The following is a 26,274-nucleotide window of genomic DNA, read 5'->3' as shown; positions in this document are numbered from 1 at the left end:
TGCAGGTGGAGATGTGCGAGATGCCGGAGGGGGAGTGGTTCACAGCGCGCACGGGGCTGCGCTCCTGCGTGTGCGACATCCGCAACCTGGAGCCCTTCCGGGACTACAAGTTCCGCGTGCGCGTCGAGAACAAGTACGGCGTGAGCGAGCCCTCGCCCTACGCGGTGACGCAGCGCGCGCGCCTGGAGCCCGAACCGCCCAAGTTCGTGCCCTACCTGGAGCCGGGCATTGACTTCCGGCCGGAGACCTCGCCCTACTTCCCGCGGGACTTCGACATCGAGCGGCCGCCGCACGACGGGCACGCGCAGGCGCCGCGCTTCCTGCGCCAGGAGCACGACGCGCAGTACGGCGTCAAGGGCCACAACGCCGACCTCTTCTGGTTCGTGTACGGCTACCCCAAGCCCAAGATGACATACTTCTTCAACGACGAGCCCATCGAGATAGGCGGCCGGTACGACTGGAGCTACACCAGGAACGGACAGGCCACTCTCTTCATTAACAAGTTAGTTTTTGTTACCTATCTTATAGATCGATGCTCGTAGGAGATGTTCGGACGGTCATTGTGTATGTCAGGATGTTGGAGCGCGACGCGGGCTGGTACGAGGCGGTGGCGACGAACGAGCACGGGCAGGCCCGGCAGCGCGTGAGGCTGGAGCTGGCGGAGTACCCGCGCTTCATCACGCGCCCGCAGGAGACCGTGGTGCTGCAGCGTCGCACCGCCCGCCTGGAGGCGCGCGTCACCGGCGTGCCCTACCCCGACATCAAATGGTACAAGGACTGGCAGCCGCTCGCACCCAGCACCAGAATCAAGGTAGTATTCATGTCTCTTGTTGCAACAAACCAATTAAAGTAGAATTATTCGATATGTATTTGTTTTCCAAACCAGATGCAGTTCATCGAGCCGGACACGGTGATTCTGGTGATCCACGACGCCATTCTGAAGGACGAGGGCCTGTACTCGGTATCGGCGCGCAACGTGGCCGGCGCCGTCAGCTCCTCCGCCATGCTGCACGTCGAGGAGAGCGAGCACGAGTACTCCACCAGGTAGATACTCTTATAACTTGGACGGAGGGACCAGTATAGTCAAAATGAGCAATACTAGCCGTGTAACTTTAACGATATTTTTTATTGCTAAGAATCCGCGAGCACCCGCCGCGCGTGAAGCCGACCGGCAAACCCTTTGGCGACTTCTACGACATCGGCGACGAGCTGGGCCGCGGCGTGCAGGGAGTCGTCTACCACGCCGCAGAGAGACTCACCGGTACCCAACATTCGCTCTGTCTATTCAACCTGCCACATACTGAGACACAAATATAACAAATCATGGCTTTGTTTAGGTCGCAACTACGCCGCAAAGATAATGCACGGGCACTCGGAGCTGAAGCCGTTCATGAAGAACGAGCTGGACATCCTCAACCTGCTGAGCGACCGGCATCTGGTGCGGCTGCACGACGCCTACGAGCGCGAGCACACACTGGCGCTGGTGCTGGAGCTGGCCGCCGGCGGGGAGCTCGTGCGCGACCGCCTGCTCAGGTCTTAACACTAATTTTACCTGAACAACACTATTACAGAAAATTATCGGACACAAAGAACCATTTTCAAAGCTTGATCGTGATTTTTTATTTGTTCAGGTCAGCGACAAAGATGACAAATATCAACCAACCTTTCAATAGGGTTGTCATCTTTGAAAAAAATTATTTAATTGTCTGACTGGAAGGACTATTTTTGAACGATTGTTGTACTACAAACAATGATTTTACAACAGTTGACCGTACTAAACGCAATGATGTGTTGAATGTGCAGGAGCCAGGGCTACACGGAGCGAGAGATCGCGGGCTACGTGCGCCAGCTGCTGCGCGGACTGCGCCACATGCACGACAACAGCATAGCGCATCTCGGCCTCACCGTCAGTTACTTATTTCTTATGAATTTTTACCAACTATTATTACAAAGGCTAATAAATGGTATAAACAATGTTCAGATCGGCGAGCTGGTGCTGTCGCACGCGGGCAGCGACGAGCTGAAGCTGTGCGACTTCGGTCTGTCGCGGCGCATCCTGGCGGAGCGGCTGGCGGCGCTGCACTATGGCGTGCCGGAGTACGTGGCGCCCGAGGTGGCGCGTGGAGAGGGCGTCTCCTACCCTGCCGACATGTGGAGTCTCGGCATCATCACCTACATCCTGCTCAGCGGACACTCTCCCTTCCGCGGTCTTAACGACAGGGAGACCCTCACCAGGTAGACACCTCTACGTATCATATAATAGAAAATAAATAACTCAATATACGCAGAAATTCGCTTTATACACGAGTTCCTTAGATCTCTATCTATCTGATAAATGTAATTGAACAGTTTTTAAACGAGCCATGTTGACTAACAGAGTGCAAGACGGTTCGTGGTCTTGGCACGACGAGTCGTGGTGGTCGCGAATGAGTACGGAATGCCGCGACTTCATCTCGCGGCTGCTGGTGGTGGACTGGCGCCAGCGCATGGACGTGCGCACAGCGTTGGACCACCCCTGGCTCACGCGCGCCGACAAGATCTACCACGACGAGTTCCTCATCACCACGGATAGACTTCGGAACTACTACAACTTTTACAGGTTAGTTACAAAGAAAAGATGGAGATGAGCGGCCAAACGACTAACACAAAAATTTCTTTGTGATCTGTTAAATAGTCGTTATTGTTGAGGCTTCATATGAATATCTTGGCTTGTTTATCCGGTTAAGTGATTGACTTATGCTCAGGGACTGGATGAGCAACGCGCAGTGCAGGACGTGGTTCCGCCGCCGGCCGCTCTCCGGCGCCTTCGACCACCCCTCCAAGATGGTGTATCCGCCCGGAGAGATATACACACCTGAATATCGTGGTATCTTTTCTTTCTTATTTTGTGGCTTGTCAAATCGCAAGACTCTGTAACTTTTCGTCGAAAATTTTATTCATTGTATCGATGAACACGTTGCACAGGATCGCCGGAGCGCGAGCCGCGGGACCGCGCGGCGCCGGACCTCAGCATGCCGCACTGGGACCACCCCGACTGGGAGGTCTCCGCCACCTCCGAGAGCCAGTCAGTACAACTGCACAGTCTATTTCCACCTAAATACCGTCAAGGACTTCATTGTTTAAATGCAGTGCGGTAAACGTACAAGACGGCTAACAGTGCATGTGTGTGTGTGTCTGCAGCTACCAGAATGGGCCGGACACGTACCTGCTGCAGCTGCGCGACACGCAGTTCCCGGTGCGCCTGCGCGAGTACATGAAGGTGGCCTGCGACCGCTCGCCCGCATACAACCTCAGCGTGCACGACGCATACGACCCTCGAGTGAGTCGCACGCCCTCATCTCCAGCGCACAGCTCACGTTTATACCTAGATATTAATACTTTAAATATTGCTCCAGACTCCGATCATCCGCGAACGTCGTCGCTTCACCGACATCATGGACGAGGAGATCGACGACGAGCGCCGCGACAGAATCAACCGCTACGGCAGCGAGAGCTACACCATCCGCCGGCTGCGCCACGAGCTCGGCACCCGCCTCGACAGCTATGCGGAGGCCCAGGCTCTCATGGAGGCCAAGAAGGACGGCCACCCGCCCTTCTTCAGGGAGAAGCCGCAGATCCTCCCCATCCGGGAGGGTGAGCCCGCCCAGCTCTCTTGCTACGCCGTCGGAGACCCCAAACCGAGCGTTCAGTGGTTCAAGAACGACAAGGTCATCGCCGAGGGACAGCGCATCAAGATAATCGAGGACGAGGACGGCCGCTCGACTCTCAAATTCGACCCCTCGATGCACCACGACGTCGGCTTCTATAAGGTTGTCGCGAGAAACAAAGTCGGCCAAACCGTGGCGAGGACAAGAATAGTGGAAGCCACCAGCCCCGACGCCCCCGACAGTCCCACCGTCGCCGACCTCTCCGACACAGAGGTGCTGCTCAGGTGGAAGCAGCCGAAGTATGACGGCAACTCCCCGGTGCTGTGCTACAGCCTGCAGTACAAGGAGGGCGACAGCGTCGACTGGAAGACGGTCGCCGAGAACATTGACCACGAGTTCTTTGTGGTGCGCGGCCTCCAACCCGAGACCAGCTACCAGTTCAGGCTGGCGTCTAGGAACAGGATCGGCTGGAGCGACAAAGGCATCCCGACCAACCTAGTGAAGACGAAGGAGGCGGGCGCCGCGAAAATAGAAGTCACGAAAGCCATGAAGCACCTGCAGCAGCTGACGGAATCCGGACAGGAGATCGTCTTGAACGAGGAGAAACCGAGACTGGACTACGGGGCCGAGAACGAGCCCAAAGACTGGGATACGAGCGAGTCCTTCACCGAAAGGTACAGCTTCATATCGGAGCTGTGGCGCGGCAAATTCTCCATCGTCGTGAAAGGCATCGACAAGACCAACGATAGCGTCGTCGTCGCTAAAATTCTGGAATGCCGACCGGAAACCGAGATTCAAGTACAAAGGGAGTTCGAATGTTTGAGGAGGCTAAGGCACGAGAGGATATCTAACTTGTTGGGCGCATACCAGACTCCCGGGTCGCCGGTGGCCGCGCTCATTTTAGAAAAACTGCAAGGTGCCGATATCCTGACGTACCTCTCCAGCCGGCACGACTACACCGAGCAAATGGTCGCGACCATCGTCATCCAGATCCTGGACGCGCTGCAGTACCTGCACTGGCGAGGCTACTGCCACCTCGACCTACAGCCCGACAACGTGGTCATGTCCTCGGTAAGGGCCATACAGGTCAAACTCATCGACCTGGGCTCCGCGCACAGAGTTACCAAGCTAGGAACCAGCGTGCCACAAGTGGGCGAACTGGAATACAAAGGTAAATATAACATTCATATTTATTACCATATCCCAGTTTGAGTTTTTTAGATTTATTATGATATGTCTCCTCTCAGCGCCCGAGGTGATCAACGACGAGCCCGCGTTCCCGCAGAGCGACATCTGGTCGCTGGGCGTGCTCACCTACATCATGCTGTCGGGCACGTCGCCCTTCCGCGGCGCTGACGACGCCGAGACCAAGCAGAACATCTCCTTCGTGCGCTACCGCTTCGAGCACCTCTACAAGGAGATCACACAGGTCCGTGCACCTTGACACATGGTATACTACGAAATTTTCGTGTTGTCACCATGGTAACTGGTTCATTTTGTTGACAGGAGGCGACGCGGTTCCTGATGTTCGTATTCAAGAAGGTACCCCTGAAGCGACCCTCAGCAGAGGAGTGCTACGAGCACCGCTGGCTCGCGCAGTCAGACTTCATACACAAGAAACGCGAGAGAGCCGTCTTCCTCGGCAACAGGCTAAAGGTCAGTAAACTTTGTACACCATTTACTCTTTTTTTATTAAAATATTTTATATGCAACTTATTTTTGTTTATACAGGAGTTCTCGGATGAATATCACGAGAAGAAAGCGCGGGAAGCGTCTCAAGCTGACACCGTTGCGACGGCATTCGGTCAGATGGCCGCGCGACATCTGACGCGCTCCAATAGCATTCAGGAGGAACTGCTCACCAACTTCTCCAGCCACTGACCACCGTTCACCACTCACTCACAGTGACCATAAACTCACCATTCATAACCGCTCACCGTTAAACCAAACTACTAAAAGCTGTTCAAATTATAGTTCATTAAAAAATCATACATTATCTACGGTAATTTTTATACAAAAGAACGAAATTAAAATCTTTTGAAATGTAAACTTTTTATCGTGTAATTTATTTTTACTTTCACAGTTAATTTATGCTAATATTTAAACGAAGCATTCACTCACAAGTAGCACAAATAATTTAAACCCAATGTTATACTTAACAAATCATATCGTCTTAAAAATTCTAGTCGAAACATAACGAAACAATTTAGTTTTAATTTATTTATACGAATTTGTACTATTTATTTATTAACTTATATTGGTTAATTGCTTCAGTATTATTGAAGGCAATAAATGGAGATTTGCTGTAATTGTTGTTTTATTATTTTAATAACCCAAATCAATTGTTTTTACCAAAGAGTATATAAATGGTTTTTACTGTGTGTTTGACAGTGACATTTGTTGACACATATCGCCATCCCTTTCATTCTCTTAGGAAAAACAGAGACAACAATATGTTAATACCAGTATCACACAGTATAGTAAGTCATAATAAGGTAGATTAGTTTGACAATTCATTTGATAATCCCCTAGAGATGATTGAGTAAAATCGGTTATGAAAATATTCGATTGTTGTTCTCATAGAACTTGTAATCGAATATTTCGTGGTTATTTTTTTTATTTACAATATAAAAGAAACTGTTGTCGTTTATGCTAACTGTATTTTTCTAAACTATGTAGAAAAATAAAATATTAAACCAAATATTATGATTTTGAGAAACAAAAACAACTGTTTTAACGTTTTTTTAGTCAATTGCGCGAGACATAGCTTAACATCTGTAATAAATTCAAAAATAAATAAAATACCTAAGTTATAGTACTTATTTTTTCGATTTATATAATTCGATAACAAGATCGATTTTCGATAGTTTATTCGTTCGTAATGCGCGTACGGTCGACACTATGACAAACGTCCAATAAGTACGACGTTAATCTTCATACAAAATTAATTCGATACTTCATAGACCTCAGTTGTCAAACTAATCTATCTTAGACACACTGTAACAAGTTTTGCCATTGCGATTTTTGAACACTCGGCGAGTCAATGGCGTATTCGTATGTAAAATAATTTTAAAAAAAATATTTTCCGCGACTACGATACTTTTGTTTGAAAAGTTTTTTTTAATTTCTGTCTCTCAGGGCCATGATTGTTCCGGGTAATCTCCGAACAACTGGACCAATTTTAAGAATTTTTACAGGAAAGTAGCAATTATGTGCGCGAGTTAATTTGGCTATCTTCTATGTTGCAACGACGAAGCCGCTGGCAATAGCTAGTTAGTTTTAATAGTGTGGGGATAAATAAAACAAAAGATGTTCACATAAAAAACTGAGCCATAAATTTCAATTGTGTGTTAAATGTATTTTAGCTAATTCATACATTGAGTAACAATTGCTTGTACTAAATGAAAAAAATCTTTCAAATTAATTATTTTAAAACTAATTTTTACAACGTTTTATTTACAAATTTGACTTACTACATTATCTAATGCAATCACAAAATACATTTAATATGCAAAACTAACTATGGGTTTCTGACTACAAAATCTGTGCATAAAATGGTCATCTTTGACAAAACAGACATAACAATATAAACGAGGATTTTGATCTCAGAAACCCGAGGTTATTGTGATAACAAAAAGTATTATTTCCAATTATCTTTACCTAATATAATTTTAGTATTATATCTCTTACATACCATTTTCATAATCTTTTATGTAAAATTACATATTTAATTTCTGTTATATATATTTTGTTATATGACTTATAGGATTTGGGACAGAATTAGTAACTTACGGAATATTTGTTTTGATAATGTATATATACATATATGTTATATGTATTATTTACTTTCTCATAAAACCTATACTGTTTAACTAAGAAATAGATAGAATAACATTATTTTAAGAAGATTTTTTTGAATATGTCAGATTTCAGTCCATTGCTCTTTTACAACCATTGTAAAATATCACAAAAAAATTATAATCAAATTTAATAAAACTTATCGAGTTTTCAATACAAATTAATTTTCTATACTGTATCTTAATTTTTCATACCGTTATAAATAAAAAGTCCATTGCTCAAGAATAGTTTGTCTTTTGCAATTTTTTTTACTAAAAATAGTAATTTACACAAATACCATACAAAAAAAAAACGTAAAAAAATATGCTTCAATTAAACTGAAAATTTGACAAAAAAAGAAATTAAAATGTCTTAATTTTATAATAACACATATTTTTAGCAATGGACTGTTTTTCAATACAATTTTCAACCTAACATTAATAAAAACATTGAATACCACAAATATTATAACATACTGCAGAGTGTATCAGTGGCATTAAAAGTGTTAACAAGAAGATCATAATGTTAAACCATTTGTCATCAATTCCGCTATTTCTTTGTTGGTTGTGATCGCCAGTTATGCATTCCTCATCTCTTCCCCTTCGATGTTGCTATATACTGCTGCACTTTCACTTGAAACTCAACCTTATTCTGTTTGTACATCTCCGCAGCCTCTATGTTGAGAGGATCATCGAAATTTAACAGATCCTGGAAACATCAAAGAAGGTACACTCGTTATAATTGACTTGTTTTCATCACATTATTCAATTAATTTCGATTTTAAACAATAACTAGCTTATGACTGTGTCCATCTGGAATAAACCTGGATTTTATAGCCTAATAAAAAGGAAAATAACTAAGTAAGAAGGTTTTTCCAGAACAACTGAAAATTTGGCATACATATAGAACACAGTTTAATAAATTCTGCCAGGGTGCGGGGGACAGCTTGTTAGTAATAAATAACATTTTTTGATAGATAACAAATCAAGAAAAATTAAATAAATTGAAATTAATGTCCCAAAGCAATAATCTAAAATAGAAAAAGTTTCTTAGTAACATATACCACAACAATGCATACTTGTGCTTAAAGCTTGCTTTATTAGCCCTGATAAATGCCACAGAGACCTAACTTTAGTGATAAAAGGAGCAATTAACAAGACGACAATGAGTGTTATATTTATGTATATGTTGTGCCAGTATATGGATAACATTTATAATTATTACTTCATATAAATTTATTTATTATTGTTGTTTCTGACTGTTCACGAGCAAATAAAAAGTTCAATGTTTATAAAAATATAAGTTTCGTTCTAAAAGAACTAGATGGCGCTGCGCTATTTAAAAGCACGCTAGCATTTTGTTTTACTGTTTTGTTGTGATTGCGCTTAACGCTAATTAAACGACTCATCCACCCGACCGATTTTGTATCATTTATTATCAAGGGTCCCGGAGCTTTTTGGGTTCCTGTACACTGACTTAATAATAAAGCTTATTCATACACAATTATCCGACATTCTTACGGTGAAGAGAAACATCGTGATGCAATCTACACATATCTGAGAAGAAATTCAAAGATATGTGTGAAGTCAACCAACATGTACTTGGCCAGCGTGGTAGACTACGGCTTAATCACCCTAAAACTTAGGGTAGATGTATAGTGAGCTGATGATGATGATACACACTTTATTCTACACATCACTATGTTTAAGTCATTTCATTATGTTTAAAACAATATAAAGTAATGGTCTGTGCCAAAACAGTTGAAGCACAAAAAAGAGTTTAAGGTTAGCAGAAATTATGGCTTTGTAATGTAAGTTTTACTAAAGGTATACTTACTGTGAAAAGTGAATTAAGACCCCAGACAACATCTTTTAGACGTCTTGTAGGTGCCCAGCCATGCTCATCAATAGAAGTCTGTCTTAGCAGGGACAGACAGATGTCTCCATCTACATTAATGTTGGGATGCCATAGCCGTGTCAGACATTTCACTTTAGGGGGCTGCAGTGAAAAAAACATTGGAAGTGTTAATCGGTTTCAACTACTATCAAACAGGATAGAATCAGTTGATGATATTATTTATAAATAACATAAAAACATTTTAGTTGATCTGAATACCCTAGCTTTTTGATTTTGATATTTTAATTACGAAACTTAATAAAAAAATAACGTAAGACATTATAATACAAATTTTTAGGTATAAAAACACAATTCAACTATAATAATACCACGACGTTTATTAAATAACATGTATATTTACCGCCATATTATAGTCTTCGGTGACGAACACACTGAATTTAAATTTGCCCCCCAGCCAGTAGCCTTCATCAGGGGTCACGGTCAGAATAAACTCGCTCAAAACGTTCGGATCCTCAAAGTGCACTGAGCACGTCGTAGGGAGGTTCTCGTTCATTTCTTGCACCTCCTTGACGAGCAATTTATCCCTTACCGATATTCTTTTGGGCACATCTACAGTAACACCATTTGTGGGTTCAGGGTTTTCTTTCTTAAATTTTCTATTAAGCGTAATCATTTTATTTCTAGTGACTAAGTTTTTGTATTATCAATTTATTCTATTACTAGCACATGAGGACAGATTTAAAATATAAATATGTGCAAATTTAAAAGAACCAGATCTTTTCTTCAAATGTTCAATGCAGGGCGCAGAGATGCAATTCTGTTCGATTTGTCAATGTCAATTGTCATTGTCAACGCATTGTCACACCCACAAACAAAACTAATATTGCCATAACACTAAACTAATGATTTGTTTTTTAAAGGCTATTTGTTTTTAATTTTAAATTAACAAAATATATCAGAAGTAATGCTTAATATTTTGAAAGAAGTTAATAATTAAATATCCTACTAAAAACGCAACAAATTTTATTTTCTGAATATTGCATTTAACGAAATTTACTTTGACAGAATGTTAAAGAAGTATGACATCATACCACGACTTGTCAATGTCATATGATAGATACCAATAGCAAATTATTGACGAAGAAAAAATAAGATTAAGAAATTAAATTGGAACCTAAAGTGGAATACAAAAGCTTTATATCAAAACTATTAAGAGATGACGGAGATAACCTGGCCATGGCAGTATAATTTTCCTCCCTTTTTTACGTAAGTAAACTTATTTTATTGCCGCTAAGTGTTTATTACTTTTCGAAATGAGTTTTGACGTACATCCCTGGAAATATGTCAATGAAGGAAACGTCCACATCGTTCTACAAATCTTGGATAGTGATTACGTCCTACGTCTCATAAAAGAAGACATTTGTAAGACTAAAAAAGCCAATATATCTCAATCAGTTGAATTTGTTAACTCAGTCATGATCCCATTAATATTTTATGATAGAAAATATCAGGAAGAGATAGTTGAAATTTCTACAGAGGAAGTTGTAGAGCTGACGAAAAGTTTACACCAGTTTCGACCTAAAAATAGAATATATAAATCTAGGATCATGGCAACTGCAATTAAAGCACCTAATTTAACTATGGTCATATCTAATGCGGATAATTTTTGCATAGAGATCAAACCAAAGGAGGGATATCTAGCAAACAGCTTAAAAGAATATTCAAAATGTTATTACTGTATGAAACAATATCTAAAATTAAATGAGAATCATATTGAACATGTTAGTAATTATTGCCCTTTGGATCTTTTTTCTGGTGACACAGACAGAATGAAATTTGCATTAAAAAGTTTAATAGATAATCCACAGAATAATTTAAAAAATTTTAAAAATGCAAATGTAATTTATAACGAAAATATAACAAAACAAAATTTTGAAACAGTCTTAAAAGAATTAGATGTGTTTGGTAATTCAGTTAATTTATTTTTAGACTTTATAATACAAATATTACTCAGTGATGGTAAATCAGATATAACTGTGTTGCCCACTAATGAAAATTCTTTAACCAAAAGCCAATATTGTAGAGACGGTAACAATTTAAAAAATAATTCATTTTTATATAAACTTCTTGATTTACAAAGGCTATCAGAAAAGTTTACATACACACCAGGCATATGTGATAAATTAGATTATGTAATGGAAATTTTAAAAGAAATTGAAACACAAAACCTTGATTTAACAAATGCAGATCACAGAAAGATTTTCTTCACTTGGAATCCATTATACTTAGCTTTAATATCAGCTATCGTAAAGGATTGTTCTATAATGTTAAGTTTCACAACAAATATTAACAATGAATACCCCAAAGTGACTATAGGGGAAAGAAAGATGGCATATAAAGTGGGTGTGACAGATTTAGAGCCCAAACCTGCTAAAGTCTTACATAAGAGAATTGAAACAGAGAAAAAGTTGCTTGAAATCTATGCAAAGATTGCATTAACATCAAAATAACTTCGTAAGTATTATTATGGACGTTATATACTTTATTTTTAAGTGCAAATGATTGACAATTGCTACTTATTTATTTGCCTTCCGATAGGAGCAATGCATTTAGGAGTTGTTTCAAAATATATGGAGCAAGTTTTTACAGTGTTTTGTTTGAAATCAAAAGATAATTAATAGTCCTGCAAAAATGTCTTCTAAAAAACTTGTTTTTTTTTATTCATCATCAGCTCACTATACGTCCCCACCGAGGGGCTCGGAACCTACCCTAAGTTAAGGGTGATTAGGCCATAGTCAATACTGGCCAAGTGAGGGTTGGTTGACTTCACACATATATGAATTACTTCTCAGGTATGTGCAGGTTGCATCACTATGTTTTCCTTCACCGTTAGAACGTCGGATAAATGTACATATGTAAATCGGAAATCGAAAAACACATTGGTACATGGCGGGACTCGAACACAGGACCTGCAGATTGCAAGTCAAGTGCTTGACCCCTGAGCCACCGACGCTCATTTTTCAAAAACTTGTTTAGTTCAATTTAATTTATATCTGTCTCTTGTTTTAGAATTCAACCACACGCGGAAACAAGAGCGAAACAATTAGAAGCATGGCAACAATTAATAACAGACTATCTTAAAACAACAAAACAATCAACCATAGATGTAAGAGAATCACAGAACTGTCCACTATTTAATAATGCTACTATAAATAGAAAGTTATCACAAGAATCATTATTAATAATATTAGAAGAAATGGGGAAAACAGGTAGAGCTGCTCCGGTGGATAAAAGTAAAAATGTATGGGAGGTGTACTGGCATTCGTTGGATGAATGGGGCAACATGTTATACAATTGGGCGAGCAGTAATGGCCTAAATAATACTGTATGCACATTATTTGAAATAAGAGAAGGTGATAATACTGTTGGTGAAGGTAATTATAAATTTACTGTCTGTCGCCCGCGACTCTGACCTTGCGTATTTAAAAAAAAACTTGATTAGTAATCTATGTGTTCTTCAAGGCTTTGTTTTACATCTGTGTCAAATTCGAGATCCATTCAATGTATTTACCCCTCCATCCAAAGGTATTTGTAATATTAGAAAGATTACTTGAAGTTAATTATAATAATCCTATTTGGTTAACAAGATATACTAGTAATGTCTTAAAGTAAGAACAATATAGTAATATAAAGAAAGATAAAGAGATATTAAATGTTGTTTAGATGATTTTAATTATTTTTTCAGAGTTCCATGGATTAGACATGAATGTACTAATAAAAGCGCTAAAGGCTTTAGAAGTGAAAGGCAGATGTGAGCTAATGGAGTTTGATGATAACCAAGGTGTCAAGTTCTTCTGAATACATATAAATGTTAATACGGTCCCTAATGTATTATTGTGAGTACATTTTAATGTCGCTAAGGAAATGTTGAATGCACTTTGTTAAGTTGTAATTTTGTAATGTTGAAATATATTGCTTCATATTTTTTATAAAGGTTTTTATATGTACCACTTTATTTAATAAATATTTAAACAGAGTTCCAAGAAGTAAATAGGTCATATTATATACCTGATAAGATTTAATCTTGTTGATTCGCATATTTGTTTAGAGTGTACTAGTTTACACGGCAATTAAAAACAATGGTACAAGTACACAGTGCCGCGCGCAATATGTGCGCACTTTGCGCGGTACTGTGTTGCACGCATGTTGCGCAGTACTGTGTTGCGCGCATGTTGCGCAATTTATGCACCAAGTGCGCAATTTCGGTACAACTATTTAACTGTTAACTAACATGATTTTAGTGATACAGATAGAAATTAGGGTTGGATAATAAAAAAAAACTTTTCTTAATTATTTAATTTTTATTGATATAAATAACTGTAAAATTGTACAACATCAAAATCATTCAAATATTATGCTATTTAATTGTACAAATTGCTAAACTTATAAAATGTATAAAAACATCAAATATTATTAATTTTATTATATTGTTAGAAAATTGAGTTTTTACTGTGAAGTGATTAAAAAACATCGAAATCATTCAGGGTGACTTATATCAGTAACAGTTTACAAAAAAATCCAAAAAATTATCTTAAACTAAGACGTAGTTCAACGTGTAATGTGTATACTACCAAACAATCAGTCTTTAACCGAAAATACACTTATAATAAATTGTGAAAATATTTACAAAATTAATTTTAATAAAATCAACAAATAATTTATAAAAACTCTGTACACTACACCGAAGAGAGGAATCGAGAAATCTTAAATATATGTATCAAAATTGTGCCTTCACGATTGTACTCTATTTTTTAAATATTATATTACTAGAAGTGATGCGCGTGCGCACTAGCCTTTGTCACTTAACAAACATAACCTCAACCTTAATTCATATGAGCTTGTATTGTACTGGCACAGTACAAGAGAATCATTGAAAAACAGCTTGTCTGTTAATTTGTTTTGTATTTAACAAACTTGCCCTGTGAAAATCACCTATTAAACAGCATATATCCGACTCGAAGGACTATTAAATTAATATAGCGTCATATCGAATTATCATTTAGTAAGCAGTTGTGGCGTTTGGTGTTTCTGGTTAATTTATTCTTTACTTGTAGTATCAAAATATTCGAGTATTTAATTATTTCAAAAGGTAATCCTATTTTTATGTTTTGGTCTTCTCAAATTCGTTGAAAATTTCTCAGCAGCCTTGCTCAGTCTATTTTGAACAATTATTATGATCGCTTTATAATTTAGCATCTTCTGTTAGTAAATCAAACGTAAAATAATATATACAATGTTAGCGTAACCACATAGATTGAGAATTGATACAAATACTACATACATGACTCGGTGTAAATAAGACCACTAACCATTCGTTTCGAAGACCGAAATCTCTGTATAAAACTTATCGTTAACCCTTTTCATTATATTTGATAAAACAGAGAGAATATGTTTCAAAAACGTGGATTTTAGTCTCAGAAACCCACTGTATTATTCCAGTAGTTTTCGAGAATTTCTACCTTCATCTATAAATGATCACTACATTCTAACGCCGCATTACAATATCCATTAGAGTGAGATACACCATTGACAATCCCGGGTGTGAGACTGAGACCGTTGTCTGTCGATATAGTGTGTGGTCCATTGGTGCCATTACGTTTGTCAGTAACGAGCAGGTCGATAGCTGGCACCACGCCGTTGCCACTCTTACCACCCGGCGGTCTGTAGAACCACCACGCTAAGAAAAAGAACACCAGAGAGCAAAGCTTGCCAACTAGAGCCAACGCTAACATGTATCTGGAAATAAAGAAAATATTAATTAGAAAGATTTGTTAAGAAAAAATATAGAGGAGGAAAATTGGTGGGGTGTTACCGAGACTTTAAATTATGATACTCATTAGTGCTAAGCATAATTGCTATCTCTTTTTTTAAGAGAATGACAAGAATAGTAATATTACAGTACTCTATGATTAGATAAAGTAGAGATTCCCGGTTACCTGCTCATGTTATAGTTGTCATAGAGTAGACAGGCGCCGGTGGAGTCACAAGCGGGCTCCCACAGTGAGCAGGACAGGTCGATGAGGAAGCCGAACAGCAGCGGCGCGGGGATCGTACCCAGCAGCCGCACCTTGATCCACTGGATGCCCAGCGCGAAGGACCGCTGGTCTTCTCGTACACAGCTATGGTGAAAAGCACAAGTCAACAAACAAAGTTACAAAATGTAAAGTATATAAACTTGATTATATTGTTACCGCAGCGTGGCGGAGAGCGCGGGCATGGTGGCGAGGAAGGTGAACAGCATGACGCAGAAGGCGAGGAACACGAACACCCACAGGTACGGGCACGCCGAGCTGCACGCGCTGTTGATCGCCTCGTACGGCAATGACGAGTTACCTTCTGGAAATAAATTACTAAGTATTCTTCTGTGACGACAACTTTGCACAATAAGCGAGGGATGTCCCTAACTGTCTAGTGGAGACAATTACACTCTATGCAAATGGCTACCTAGCAAGCGACAGCCCTGTAGCGGCACAGGATACAGGTCAAATATCCAGTTTGCGTGTACCTGTGGAGTTGAGACAGCTGCAGTCTGTGTAGAACTGTGCGGCGCCCTCGCGCCTCACTGTCCGGCAGCCGGCGTGACACGGCGAGTAGTACACGAGACCGTCGCGTCCACACACCGGCGCATACGGTGCGTCCTCGCACCCGCACACAGAGTTACACTGCGCTAATAGCACGCTGTCTCTGTTTAATATACATATTTTCTTCAGTAATTAAATCAGTTTTAAATGTATACGTAAACGAATTATCGCTTTAGTTACATAAACATTTGTATTTTAACTCCTTGAGAACAAAGTAACATAATATCGACATATTTATACATAATGCAACGTGAATAATAAATGAATGAAGTTGATTTGAGTGATTGTGGCCGGCGATTGAACACAATGATTTCGGCCGTGAGCGTCGGCGACTGTTATCGCGTATTGAGATGCAGTGGCGCGTGTCGGACGCCGCGATGACTCCATTGTTAGCTAATACACGATGCACTGCACTTGTCGACGAGCCCTTTTTATACTACACGCAATATTCGTGTGTACCATCCACTTGTTAAAGTCCCAACCCAGAAGACATCCACTATAGATAAAATGCCTCTCTAAACGATAGTTTAGCTAAGAGGAAGTGGCCTTGGAATAAAGGATTGAACTCTGATATAAGTACGAACTGACCCTGAAATAGAGGGACTATTGTAGGGCACGGTTACGCCGGCGAAGGGATAGTCGTCGCATGAGAGCACGAAGGAGAAGGTGAAGAGTGCGGCGAGCAGCGTGGCCGCCACACACAGCTTGATGATGCCCGCGCACGCCAGCCGCCATCGCTTCACCAACCACCCGCCCGCGAACGTGCCCCCGCCGCCAGCAGGCACCGTGATCACTCCTGATGAGAAGCAGACCACACAAACTTTGAAATATTTACTGAACTATACTGTCCCTCATTTCTCGTATCATCTTCTCCTCTAGACAATTAATTCAAAATTAATCTCTTCTTTTACCTAGCAACAAAGCGGCGTGAGAGGCGCTGACGGCGAACTGATTCTCGATGAGTTTGGGCAGGAAGGCGGCGAAGCCCGAGATGAGCATGCCTTCGCTGGCGCCTGCCAGGTTGAGGAACACGAAGGTTGGGTTGCGCATGAGGGCGCCGGCGGCCGCGGGCAGCTCGCGCAGACTGCTAAACGCCGCGCATTTGGACGCCGCGCCCTCGTGTGCCTCACACACTTTGGACGCCTGGATTTCTGCCGCGCCTAAAAATACAATGATTGTTAGTACTCTTTAAGTAGACCAATAATATAACAATAAAATACTTAAATATTGGGTTGGAGACTTAAATGAACATAAATTCTATAGCATTTCGAATCGTCTTCTTAGCATGTTGAACTAAGTGATGCGACCTAGTTATTATTGTGCGCATTCGTCCTATAAGCTAATAGCGAAGGGAGCAGTTTATCATGGCTGCAGTTCGCAGACATGCACGTGTGATGTCTGACAGGTATGATGTCCTGGTGACCATACATACCTGGCAGCTCGTGGGGGAATGCGAGCAGCGGTAGAGCGACGGCGAGGCAAAGCAGCGCCGACAGCAGGAAGCCCACCCACCAAGCGCCAATCCACACAGAACTTTGCGGCGTTATGCCGATCCTGAAGGTCGTAACAAGTTAATAATCACGATAAAATTACGTTGAAATTGATGTGAAAAAGTACTAGAATCTACTATCAAAGAATTTCATAAATACAAAAAATATAAATGGAAGTAACAGTTCCATTTCGTCAAAATCATTAAAAACAATTGGTTTTAATTAGCAACGGTTAAAGCAGAGTTTGATATAACAATAACAATACAATAAGTTTTAACAGCCGCGATCCGGATTTAATTAAAAAGTACCAGGATCGCATAAATTGCAGAACAATATTGTCTAGGGGCAATAGAGAGTAAAGTTGTAGGCCCTGGGCTCCACGGCTTCGACCATTGAAATATCTGCCGTCGAATACATTAAAGTCGTTTTCGTATGATAATTGGAGGGTTTGCTGCGATCCAAACTTCCCAACACTTCCGGGTTATTTGTCCAAAGTCGATCGGCTGCTATTTGGATAGCACTTACACAAACAATCCGAATAACTGTGGACGCGCCTAATCAATATGGAAACGAGAATTGATATTGTACAAAGAAAATTAACTTAAGGAATAATAATAACTATGAACCATGTTCACAACCACGACCGTGAATAACTACAAACGTTATTATGGCCTCATATTAATGTAATAAAAAAGTAGCAGGAATCGACCTGTGCCGGGGAGACGTCAGCTAACAGGCGTAAACAAACCCGTTGATTATCGGAAAGTTGTTAGACTCATTTAAAAGTGAAACCGTATCAAAGAGCTCGTCGAGAGCTCGGCTGCGCGTAAAATCATATTTCGTTGCGGAAGCCGTGGAAGTATATGAAACGGTGGAATTAATTCGGCTGAAAAGTTGCCCGGGACAATGAGATGAAAGCGAGAGGGTAAGTTGGCTGAATGAAGCCCCGTCGCTGCCGAGATGAAATATTAAAATACGCGAACAACCGCCCGCAACAGATAATACCAGTGCGGTGTGTGACTATTCTTCACCTTCACGTATATTTTTGGTACAAACTGCAATGCAATACTTACGTGTCAGAATCAACTGTTGGGAAGTCCGTGTAGATGTTGAGCATTTGCCCACCGAGCACGTAGCCCACCGCTGGGCCGACTACTGCCATTGTGTAGTATACACCTATGAATCCAAATGATATAAGGAAGTTAAACGTGGGCTTAAACGAGACAAAATATTCACTGCATAAAATCCAAACATAGACAACTACGCATAAAAGAACGGAGTTTTATAAAGCACGTCGTGAGCACTGAAGGGCGTGGTGTTTGCGGCAGGTCCCGTGGGAGCGGCAGGAGTGCCTGGTCAAAGACCTGTCGACCGTTGTGCTCTGATTGCTACACATTCATTGTCAACTCTTTGCTTTGGGAACGCATTCAAAATACCTACGATATATTGAAGTGTTTGAACAAGCTTCAAATTTTGGTCTGCCTAATTTTAGGGTGGTTTAAAAGTATCTTCAAGAAGACAAGTAATAAAAAATGCATAAAAAAGCTTATAAGTGTTTTTAATTAAGATTTAGTTGTCGTAGGTTTGTTAAAATTATAAAAATAACCAAAGATGACACTATTATATGCCTTTTCAATTATTTGACAATTCTGATTGATCAGAAAGTTGTTGCAATGGAGACGCGTCATGTGACATGTTGTTAATAGAATGTGCACCGCGGAACTGCATTGGATTTCCTATACGATGTCAATCGCTACCCGGAGCGACGTGCGGTTTGTACAGCAACATATTAAATGAGTTTCAAACTCAGTTCAGGTTTCAAAACAATCTCCAGTGTTTTACTAACATATTGTTATATTATAAATAAACCCTTACTAAACATTTGGATACAAAATGAATGTTTGTAAATTATTCAATAGTAAATAGATAAATTATTAAAATATTTCTTACTACCATATTAAAATAACTACGATAAAAAATTATTCACGGCGTAAGAATTTATTTTCTTCTTTTATTAAATGGCTGACATAGTAGGTTTGAAGTAACAGTGTCAGCCAGGTTTTTGTAAGAGTCTAAATTTAAGTACTACCTGAGTGAAGCGCTGTGAGGCGAGGTCGCGACCCAGAATGCACTAAATGGAACTTAGCACTTATACCAAAGTGTCAGAAAGTCTTCAGACAATTTTTAATAGCTTATTGTTTATGTTTAGACTGAGTTACCAGAATACCGGTTACTCTTGTACATTTGTAATATCAGTAAACAACATTTTAAGCATTTTGGGTTCGTTTAATTTGTAGTCTTAAATTAGAATTAATTGTTTCTTCTGTGATAGATGTTTGTCAATAAAGAAAAATATATGCGGACAGTGTTTTATGAGCGATTGAAATTAAAAAAAACAATGAAAATAAAAGCAAATATCATAGGGCCCAAGAAAGAAAGTTATGTAATGTTATGAATCCATTTGAGTATCCAAAACAAAGAAATCGATCAAAGGAAAAGTTTAAAAATGGAACATAAGAGTACGTTGTGTAGTGGCAAATCGAAATGCCATTAGCCGTTCTCACTGCCACACAGCCACTTCCGGCCATTGAGGGCGAGAGGGCAGAGGCTCATGGGAGGGCTCGTTCAGGGCGCAATGTGTGCCTCTTGAGGTATCGAGAGATGCGGGTGAGGGCTGTAGTACACTGCCAGCAATTATATTTAAATATATATAGTATAAAAGCAAGCTATTTACATGAATTGAAGCCTTCACGTTAGTACAATTTGCCGGTCGAATGCTATAAGGAGAGAGATGATATCATTTCATCTTTGTAAATACCGCTCGAATTTACAGAATATATTCTAAAACTATAAATATCAAAATTAACTGCATTGTTTTATAAAAATCTTAAACATAGCTAAGTATTATCGCTAGAACTGTGCATCAAGGTTTAGTGATCAGTAGTGGCTTTTAGCTGAGAAAACAACGAGCGGGTGAAGGGTTCTAAGAAATAGTACAGTGCAACCTCTACCGCAGATTCTGTGTCGATGTCGAGCCTGGGACAATGTCAGGGGTGTGAAGAGTACACTACATGCCTAATGCGTGTTCGACACTTATACTCCGTTTGTCGCACCCCTATTACGGAAGTAATATAAAAAGGGCTAGTGTTTCTTCATGTTTAATCTATAAAGTGACAAAATTGAGGGCTGTGTTTTCAATACAACGATATCGAGTTGCTATTGTATATTACTTATGACGTATTATTATACGTTATAGCACGCTAATACGTTCTTATATTATTGTTTATTATTTATTTATTTATTATTTATTTTATGTAACTTTTAATAATTAAAAAAAAACAAAAAGGTAAGTAGGAAGAAAGGAGAGCTTTAAAAGTTAATTTCTGGTAATTTGGCCTTTAAACGTTATAATATCAGGACTCTGTATGTGACATTTTTCTCAGAGACGTTAATATAAAAGGTACATCGCGAGCACTTTGCAGCCACAGCTGCAGAGAGAGCTTTCCCGTGTACCAGCCATAATGACAACGACCATAATGCTATAGTACTTATGCTTGTAATGTGACATTTAATTACTTATGATAAAAGCTACTTTAGCGTGGCTAGACGAACTAAGAAACGGGTATACGGCGAGTACAGTAGCTTTTGAATTACTCTGTTTCAAATTGGACTGCGTATGTTGAGGAGCTTTGAGGTTAACGCGCATTTTTCGCCGATTGTACGGGATAGAGATTTGTAACGTGCAGGCGAGAATAACGTATCGTTATATGGGTTTGTAGAAAAGAAGTTGACGAATGCGCGTTAACCTTTTTACGTGAATTTCTGAATGATTTTCATAATTGGCTACAAACTATCTTTTTAATTCATGTAAAGTTTCTGCAAACTCTTGTTTCTAAAAATTGCTTATCCTATAGTGTATAGCAATCAGTATCGATCGACTTACCAAGGTATACTGAGGACATCTTCTTGGAGACGTTCTCATCTATGTATGTGACGCCGAGGGTGAAAAGTGGCGTAGCGCCGGCGCCGTGCAGCAGTTGCGCAGCCACGAACACTGCAACGGCCCACGCGCCACCCTCACCGCCCCACGACGTCTCGCATCGGCTCACTGACTACAAGAACAATTACATCAATTAAAACATTAAAAAATAGCTACCGCCATTAACTACGCTTCAATAGAAATGTTATTTAGCTATTGTTAAAATGTATACGTAATTAAATCCTCTGCCAATATGTAACCAATAAAATTAAGCTGTCATTCTTTAAGTCTTATAAAATATGACGTAGGAAATCAAAAGTTATTAGAAAAAATAAATATACTCGCAGTAAACTGCTCAAAGAAGTATCGATGATATTCATTATAACCTTGATAACATTCCTGTGCGTATAAAATTAAACGACAAATTAAAATTCTGCACAAAAGACAAGGACCTCCCGCGTACACAGCGACGTATTTGAACCGGTTTCTTACAATACCAGCTCGGAGCCCTTTAGACTTATTGAGGCAGCTATTCCGATGGCATAAACGATTTTTACAAGCCGTGTGACAGCTAGAATGTATAGAATGCGCGCCAAACAGCTTTTATGCAACAGGATTTCTGCGATAAATGAAAAATTCAGTCTCAAACGTTCACTGATCGTTTTTACCTTTTTTATTTTTAATTCCAAAGTTCTGTTCGTCTGAACAAAAGCATGCATATAATTGTCCTGGAAACAGGATAATTAAAAATACAATATTAACTAACAACGGTCTTATTCAGTGTGCAGAGGTCCTCAGGCTCGTCGCCCGCCACCCTGTAGGGCGGCACGAGGAAATGGGGAAGGGCGAAGAGCAGCGAGCCAGCGCCCATCAGCAGTACGCCCCAGCCCAACCAGCGTGGCTTACTGCTGCCTGCGCGCCCTCCAAGGTACGTCACCGGTGCCAGGCACGCAAACGACGCCATGTCGTATCTGGTGACAATGAGAACACATTTAGGGAAATACTGATTGACTAAATGTCTGCTTTATAAGTCTACCTACTACTAAGTCTACCATTTTGTCCATCGACGATCGAGTTTGTAATGTTTATGACAACTTACCCGCCAGCGATGACACCGGTCTGCATGGAGCGGAGACCGAACCGCTTCTCTATCGTTGTGATCACCACATTAACGAAACCGTTCACCACCATACCTGCAGACAATTGAGTTTACTTTGATTAATTAATACACTCTTTTTAGAAATACTAACATATTTCACTCTTGTTTTTTTAACCTCTCTTTTGTTAAATAAATATAGTGACAAAGTTTCCAAAAGGAGCCACCACAAATGGATGTCGGTAGTCTCTGCCTACCCCTATGGTTTACAGGCGTGAATAATGGTGTTATTGTATTCAAAAATTAAACAGAAGTTGCTAATGCCTAGGTGTCAACTAAGTATGTGCTCATTTGCCGGTTACAACCAAAAATATGTCGCTTGATAAAATCGTAAATCGTGTTCTTAAAATATCTCATTTCAGTAAATAATCCTGCAGTAATCTGACATATCAATACACAGACCAGCACTGAAGCTGACCAGGTGAGGGGCTGCGAACAGAAATAACTATTTGCTATTAAATTTTCACGTTGACTGACTGAACAGATAGACAGACTGATCGTTTTACTCGAAATAGACATTTTTCCATTTAATGCTCATTTTAAATTGTCTGCTATTACGTGTGCTAATTATAAACATATTTACTTTACCATTGAAGTCTAATAGCGTATTATTTCCGTCAAAAACTGCACAAATTTTTAAGCAGAACACTAAGAAGTGCATATCAATATTTGTATATGTAAAATAGCTCATTTAAACTATCATTAATAGAATTTATGTATTATAGATAAATATGAAGCCTACATATATGAAAACTCATAGTATAGTAAAGGTAAAAGTTCGTAAAAACTTATGCTAAGGCCAGTCAGTGGAAGCAACAAAAGGGCTAGACTGGTAAACAATACAACGGTCCAACTCTATCCTGGGAACTAACATTAATAATCTCCCAAGTTAACACAGAAAGAAAACTCATTTACCATCTAGAACTAATCTCACAAGTTCAACAAAAGTAATTCATAATAACCATGAGTATCCATGGTCGTTACATCTGTACAAAGAAAATATTAACATCTCTCTCATACTATATGAAAAAAGGAGAGCACTATATTTTCGTCAGTTCCTCATAGTAACTAATATTAACTTTTGATGTTAGGTTAGTAATCAATCTTATTCATATTATAGATGCAAATGTTTGCATGGATGGATGAATGTATGATTGTTCGCAGTTATCTCCAGATCGGCTCAATTAATCTCGCTGAAATTTGGCATAGATATAGAACATAGTCTGGAAGAACACATAGCCTACTATGATTTTTTCCGCGCGGATGTAATCGCGGGCAACTACTAGTATAGGAATAAACATAAAAGGTATAGCGCATAATATTTGTCAACAAATTAAAACAAAAAGCATTACAATATCAGGCATATTGTAATGCTTTTTCTCAGCATTAGCAATCAAATAATCAAAAAAATATATTTTCACATTAGATTACTATCGAACGGTCAACCGAGGTCAGTGTTATTTACTAGTGTCATTACCAGGCGTTGCTTAAGTGGCTGTTATTTATAACTTTTGTAATGATTGTTGAATGGCAGTGACCACATTTTGAAATAGAACTTAGAAGAGGCATTTTTAACACCATGCCATTTCCTCATCAATCTACAAAATTGAGCTTAAAAATACTATTATAAAATTAATAATGAACACTATAATTTCATCTTTAACTACTCGTACTTTATAGGTATTTTACTTTTTAGTAATGGTGGGAAAGGTGCTAAGTATTTAAAATCTGCCTTGTACCCTGAGTCATGAATTTTGAGGTTATGTTGAAATTAAGAAGCACGCGACTTTCATATACGTTATTTCATTTGCACTGAAACAGATGATCCAAACAAATTATTGTTATAAATATTATAAAGTACATTAATATCAAGGTCATAGTAATTGAAGTCTGAAAATATTATTAATTAACATACTATTAGATAGCGTGATTGTCTGTCTGTGTGTAGATTTGATAATTCCTATTGTATTCGTAAGTCAATAGTCATAATACCTTTGTTAAATATCTTTTGTCTGGTTTTACAATAACCAGACATATAGAAACTAATTAATATACAAACAATTAACTACGGATTTATCATTGCTAAAAGTAGATTTCACTAAATAACATAAAAGCGAAGTAACACTGTTAAAAGTATGGAAGAAGCTAGTTTTTATTTTCTCTGTAGCTTGTGAAAACCTCTCTTTTATTTTCCATGATTGGCAATTTTGTGTATTAATTTAGGTAATATTTTTCTTGTAAGTGTTAAGGGTCCATTGTATCCATAATTCGCAAACTGAACAAAGCGTCAGCGGTGATTTGACACAAATTGCTAAGTGCCGCCAATTAATCATCTCAGCAGATAATACGAGCTAATGACAGTGTTTAGTTGAAATATCCCCGACGTATTTTGCAGATTCTTTCCAAAGATCATTGTGTAGCGCCCTAACTTTAATATGAATATTAATTCTGAACATTTTTATGAATAAAGGTTTTATTAATTTTGTACAAAAAGACTGGCAACTCATCATTTTTAAAAACAAATTTAAAAACATAAAATGTCATAATATTCAACGGAAAGATATTGAGATTATTAAGTTGTAAAAACATAAATACTTATGCATAATTGCAAATATAAACACAATTAATATGAAACGAAATCATATAAATGTATTTATCAAACAATAAATCCATTATTCGTGACCGAATATAATTTCGCGCCTAAAAGGTTTGTGCGCGTCATAAGCCGCCATTTTGTTTGGAAATGCGCGAGAGTTATGCCGCGTCACGTCCCAAACAAAATATACAGTGCAAGGGGACCGATACAATTTGCAAATGGATATAAAACAAAGATCATTTAATATAATAATAATGAATTTAAATAAAAAACACAAACTGTTCAAACACGATTCTTTAAGCTTTCAAATTTATTTAAAATACAAGCTGTCGCTCACGACTCCTATGCGAAATTTCAGGGTGATCTATATAGTCACCTTAGAGATACTTCCTAACAAACATCCATCCTTCCCTATATGCAAACATATGCATTTATAATATTAGTAAGATTGTACATTGTTAGCGAAACAAAGTTAATATGCAATCATCCTGTATAACCGAGTGGTCATCGCATACCGGGCAGTCGGGAGGGATTACACGGTATTACCGCTGCCAGTAGGAAAGCGCATTTCGCTATTGAATTTTGAGAGCGGGATATGACGGGAATCGGAGCTAAGCCGCAACATTCCACTTCCCGAGCTCGTATTATGACCGAGTGCTTTGTTTTTCATGTTTCCCAGTGTATTAGTACTCAAGCTTATGAGATAACAAAGCGGCTTATTGTACACTTGTAATAGAGTGATAGTAAACTTTGTAAGATTCATACTTTTAAATATTTATAAATATTTAGTTAAATGGTCTCTGGAATATACATAAATATTTTATTTCTTAAATAATATTCCTGTAATTTGTTATTCCCTTTCAAATTATAATTTTAAACAATACGAATACAACTGTAATATAGATAAATGCAAGACTTATAAAAGGATAAGGGTATGATAAAGTTTTCTAGTCGAAATAAAGCTTGTTTCCATCCATACTAATGTCCGGAATTATCCGGACCGCGCTGTCCGGAGAAAGTACCCGGACAGTCGCAGATGGGTTCATATTAATATTATGTCTGATATATTTC

The 26,274-nt window shown here is 39.2% G+C and overlaps 4 protein-coding genes across 10 annotated transcripts in view; 2 read left to right on the top strand and 2 right to left on the bottom strand.

Annotated features, from left to right (window-relative positions):
• The window catches only part of Obsc (Obscurin), a 55,240-nt gene extending 49,640 nt beyond the window's left edge, over positions 1-5,600 (top strand). For all 5 annotated transcript variants that reach the window (XM_013320461.1, XM_013320465.1, XM_013320463.1 and 2 more), the window contains 15 exons: positions 6-502; positions 574-811; positions 887-1,044; positions 1,137-1,261; positions 1,338-1,533; positions 1,804-1,906; positions 1,982-2,235; positions 2,378-2,599; positions 2,745-2,866; positions 2,965-3,064; positions 3,181-3,319; positions 3,396-4,818; positions 4,895-5,076; positions 5,154-5,303; positions 5,379-5,600. In XM_013320461.1, the coding sequence (XP_013175915.1) occupies positions 6-502; positions 574-811; positions 887-1,044; positions 1,137-1,261; positions 1,338-1,533; positions 1,804-1,906; positions 1,982-2,235; positions 2,378-2,599; positions 2,745-2,866; positions 2,965-3,064; positions 3,181-3,319; positions 3,396-4,818; positions 4,895-5,076; positions 5,154-5,303; positions 5,379-5,528 (4,059 nt within the window). In that variant the 3' untranslated portion in view covers positions 5,529-5,600. The remainder of the gene's footprint in view (positions 1-5; positions 503-573; positions 812-886; positions 1,045-1,136; positions 1,262-1,337; positions 1,534-1,803; positions 1,907-1,981; positions 2,236-2,377; positions 2,600-2,744; positions 2,867-2,964; positions 3,065-3,180; positions 3,320-3,395; positions 4,819-4,894; positions 5,077-5,153; positions 5,304-5,378) is intronic.
• A 2,230-nt stretch (positions 5,601-7,830) lies between these two features.
• On the bottom strand, positions 7,831-10,166 carry LOC106124096 (NEDD8-conjugating enzyme UBE2F). Its single transcript, XM_013320555.1, has 3 exons — positions 9,742-10,166; positions 9,321-9,482; positions 7,831-8,192 (listed from the first exon to the last, which is right to left on the bottom strand). Exons 1-3 carry the CDS (start codon positions 10,012-10,014, stop codon positions 8,073-8,075), a joined length of 555 nt encoding a protein of 184 aa, XP_013176009.1. The 5' UTR covers positions 10,015-10,166; the 3' UTR covers positions 7,831-8,072.
• A 271-nt stretch (positions 10,167-10,437) lies between these two features.
• Vps25 (vacuolar protein sorting 25) lies at positions 10,438-13,328 on the top strand. 2 transcript variants are annotated; one of them, NM_001312237.1, is given in 4 exon segments: positions 10,544-10,607; positions 11,589-11,855; positions 12,411-12,775; positions 13,087-13,296. In NM_001312237.1, coding segments are annotated over 3 exon segments (498 nt in total). In that variant the 5' UTR covers positions 10,544-10,607; positions 11,589-11,835; the 3' UTR covers positions 13,200-13,296.
• A 15-nt stretch (positions 13,329-13,343) lies between these two features.
• Positions 13,344-26,274, bottom strand: part of LOC106124651 (solute carrier organic anion transporter family member 4A1) — a 28,790-nt gene continuing 15,859 nt past the window's right edge. For both annotated transcript variants that reach the window (XM_013321537.1, XM_013321538.1), the window contains 11 exons: positions 22,551-22,644; positions 22,218-22,422; positions 21,416-21,584; positions 18,546-18,648; positions 17,415-17,536; positions 16,894-17,142; positions 16,571-16,778; positions 15,907-16,085; positions 15,593-15,737; positions 15,338-15,520; positions 13,344-15,137 (listed from right to left, as the gene is read on the bottom strand). In XM_013321537.1, the coding sequence (XP_013176991.1) occupies positions 14,867-15,137; positions 15,338-15,520; positions 15,593-15,737; positions 15,907-16,085; positions 16,571-16,778; positions 16,894-17,142; positions 17,415-17,536; positions 18,546-18,648; positions 21,416-21,584; positions 22,218-22,422; positions 22,551-22,644 (1,928 nt within the window). In that variant the 3' untranslated portion in view covers positions 13,344-14,866. The remainder of the gene's footprint in view (positions 15,138-15,337; positions 15,521-15,592; positions 15,738-15,906; positions 16,086-16,570; positions 16,779-16,893; positions 17,143-17,414; positions 17,537-18,545; positions 18,649-21,415; positions 21,585-22,217; positions 22,423-22,550; positions 22,645-26,274) is intronic.

The sequence above is a fragment of the Papilio xuthus genome, unplaced genomic scaffold, assembly GCF_000836235.2.
Source record: "Papilio xuthus unplaced genomic scaffold, Pxut_1.1 DF825946.1, whole genome shotgun sequence".
NCBI lineage: Eukaryota > Metazoa > Arthropoda > Insecta > Lepidoptera > Papilionidae > Papilio > Papilio xuthus.
This window is presented reverse-complemented; position numbering and strand designations above follow the sequence as displayed.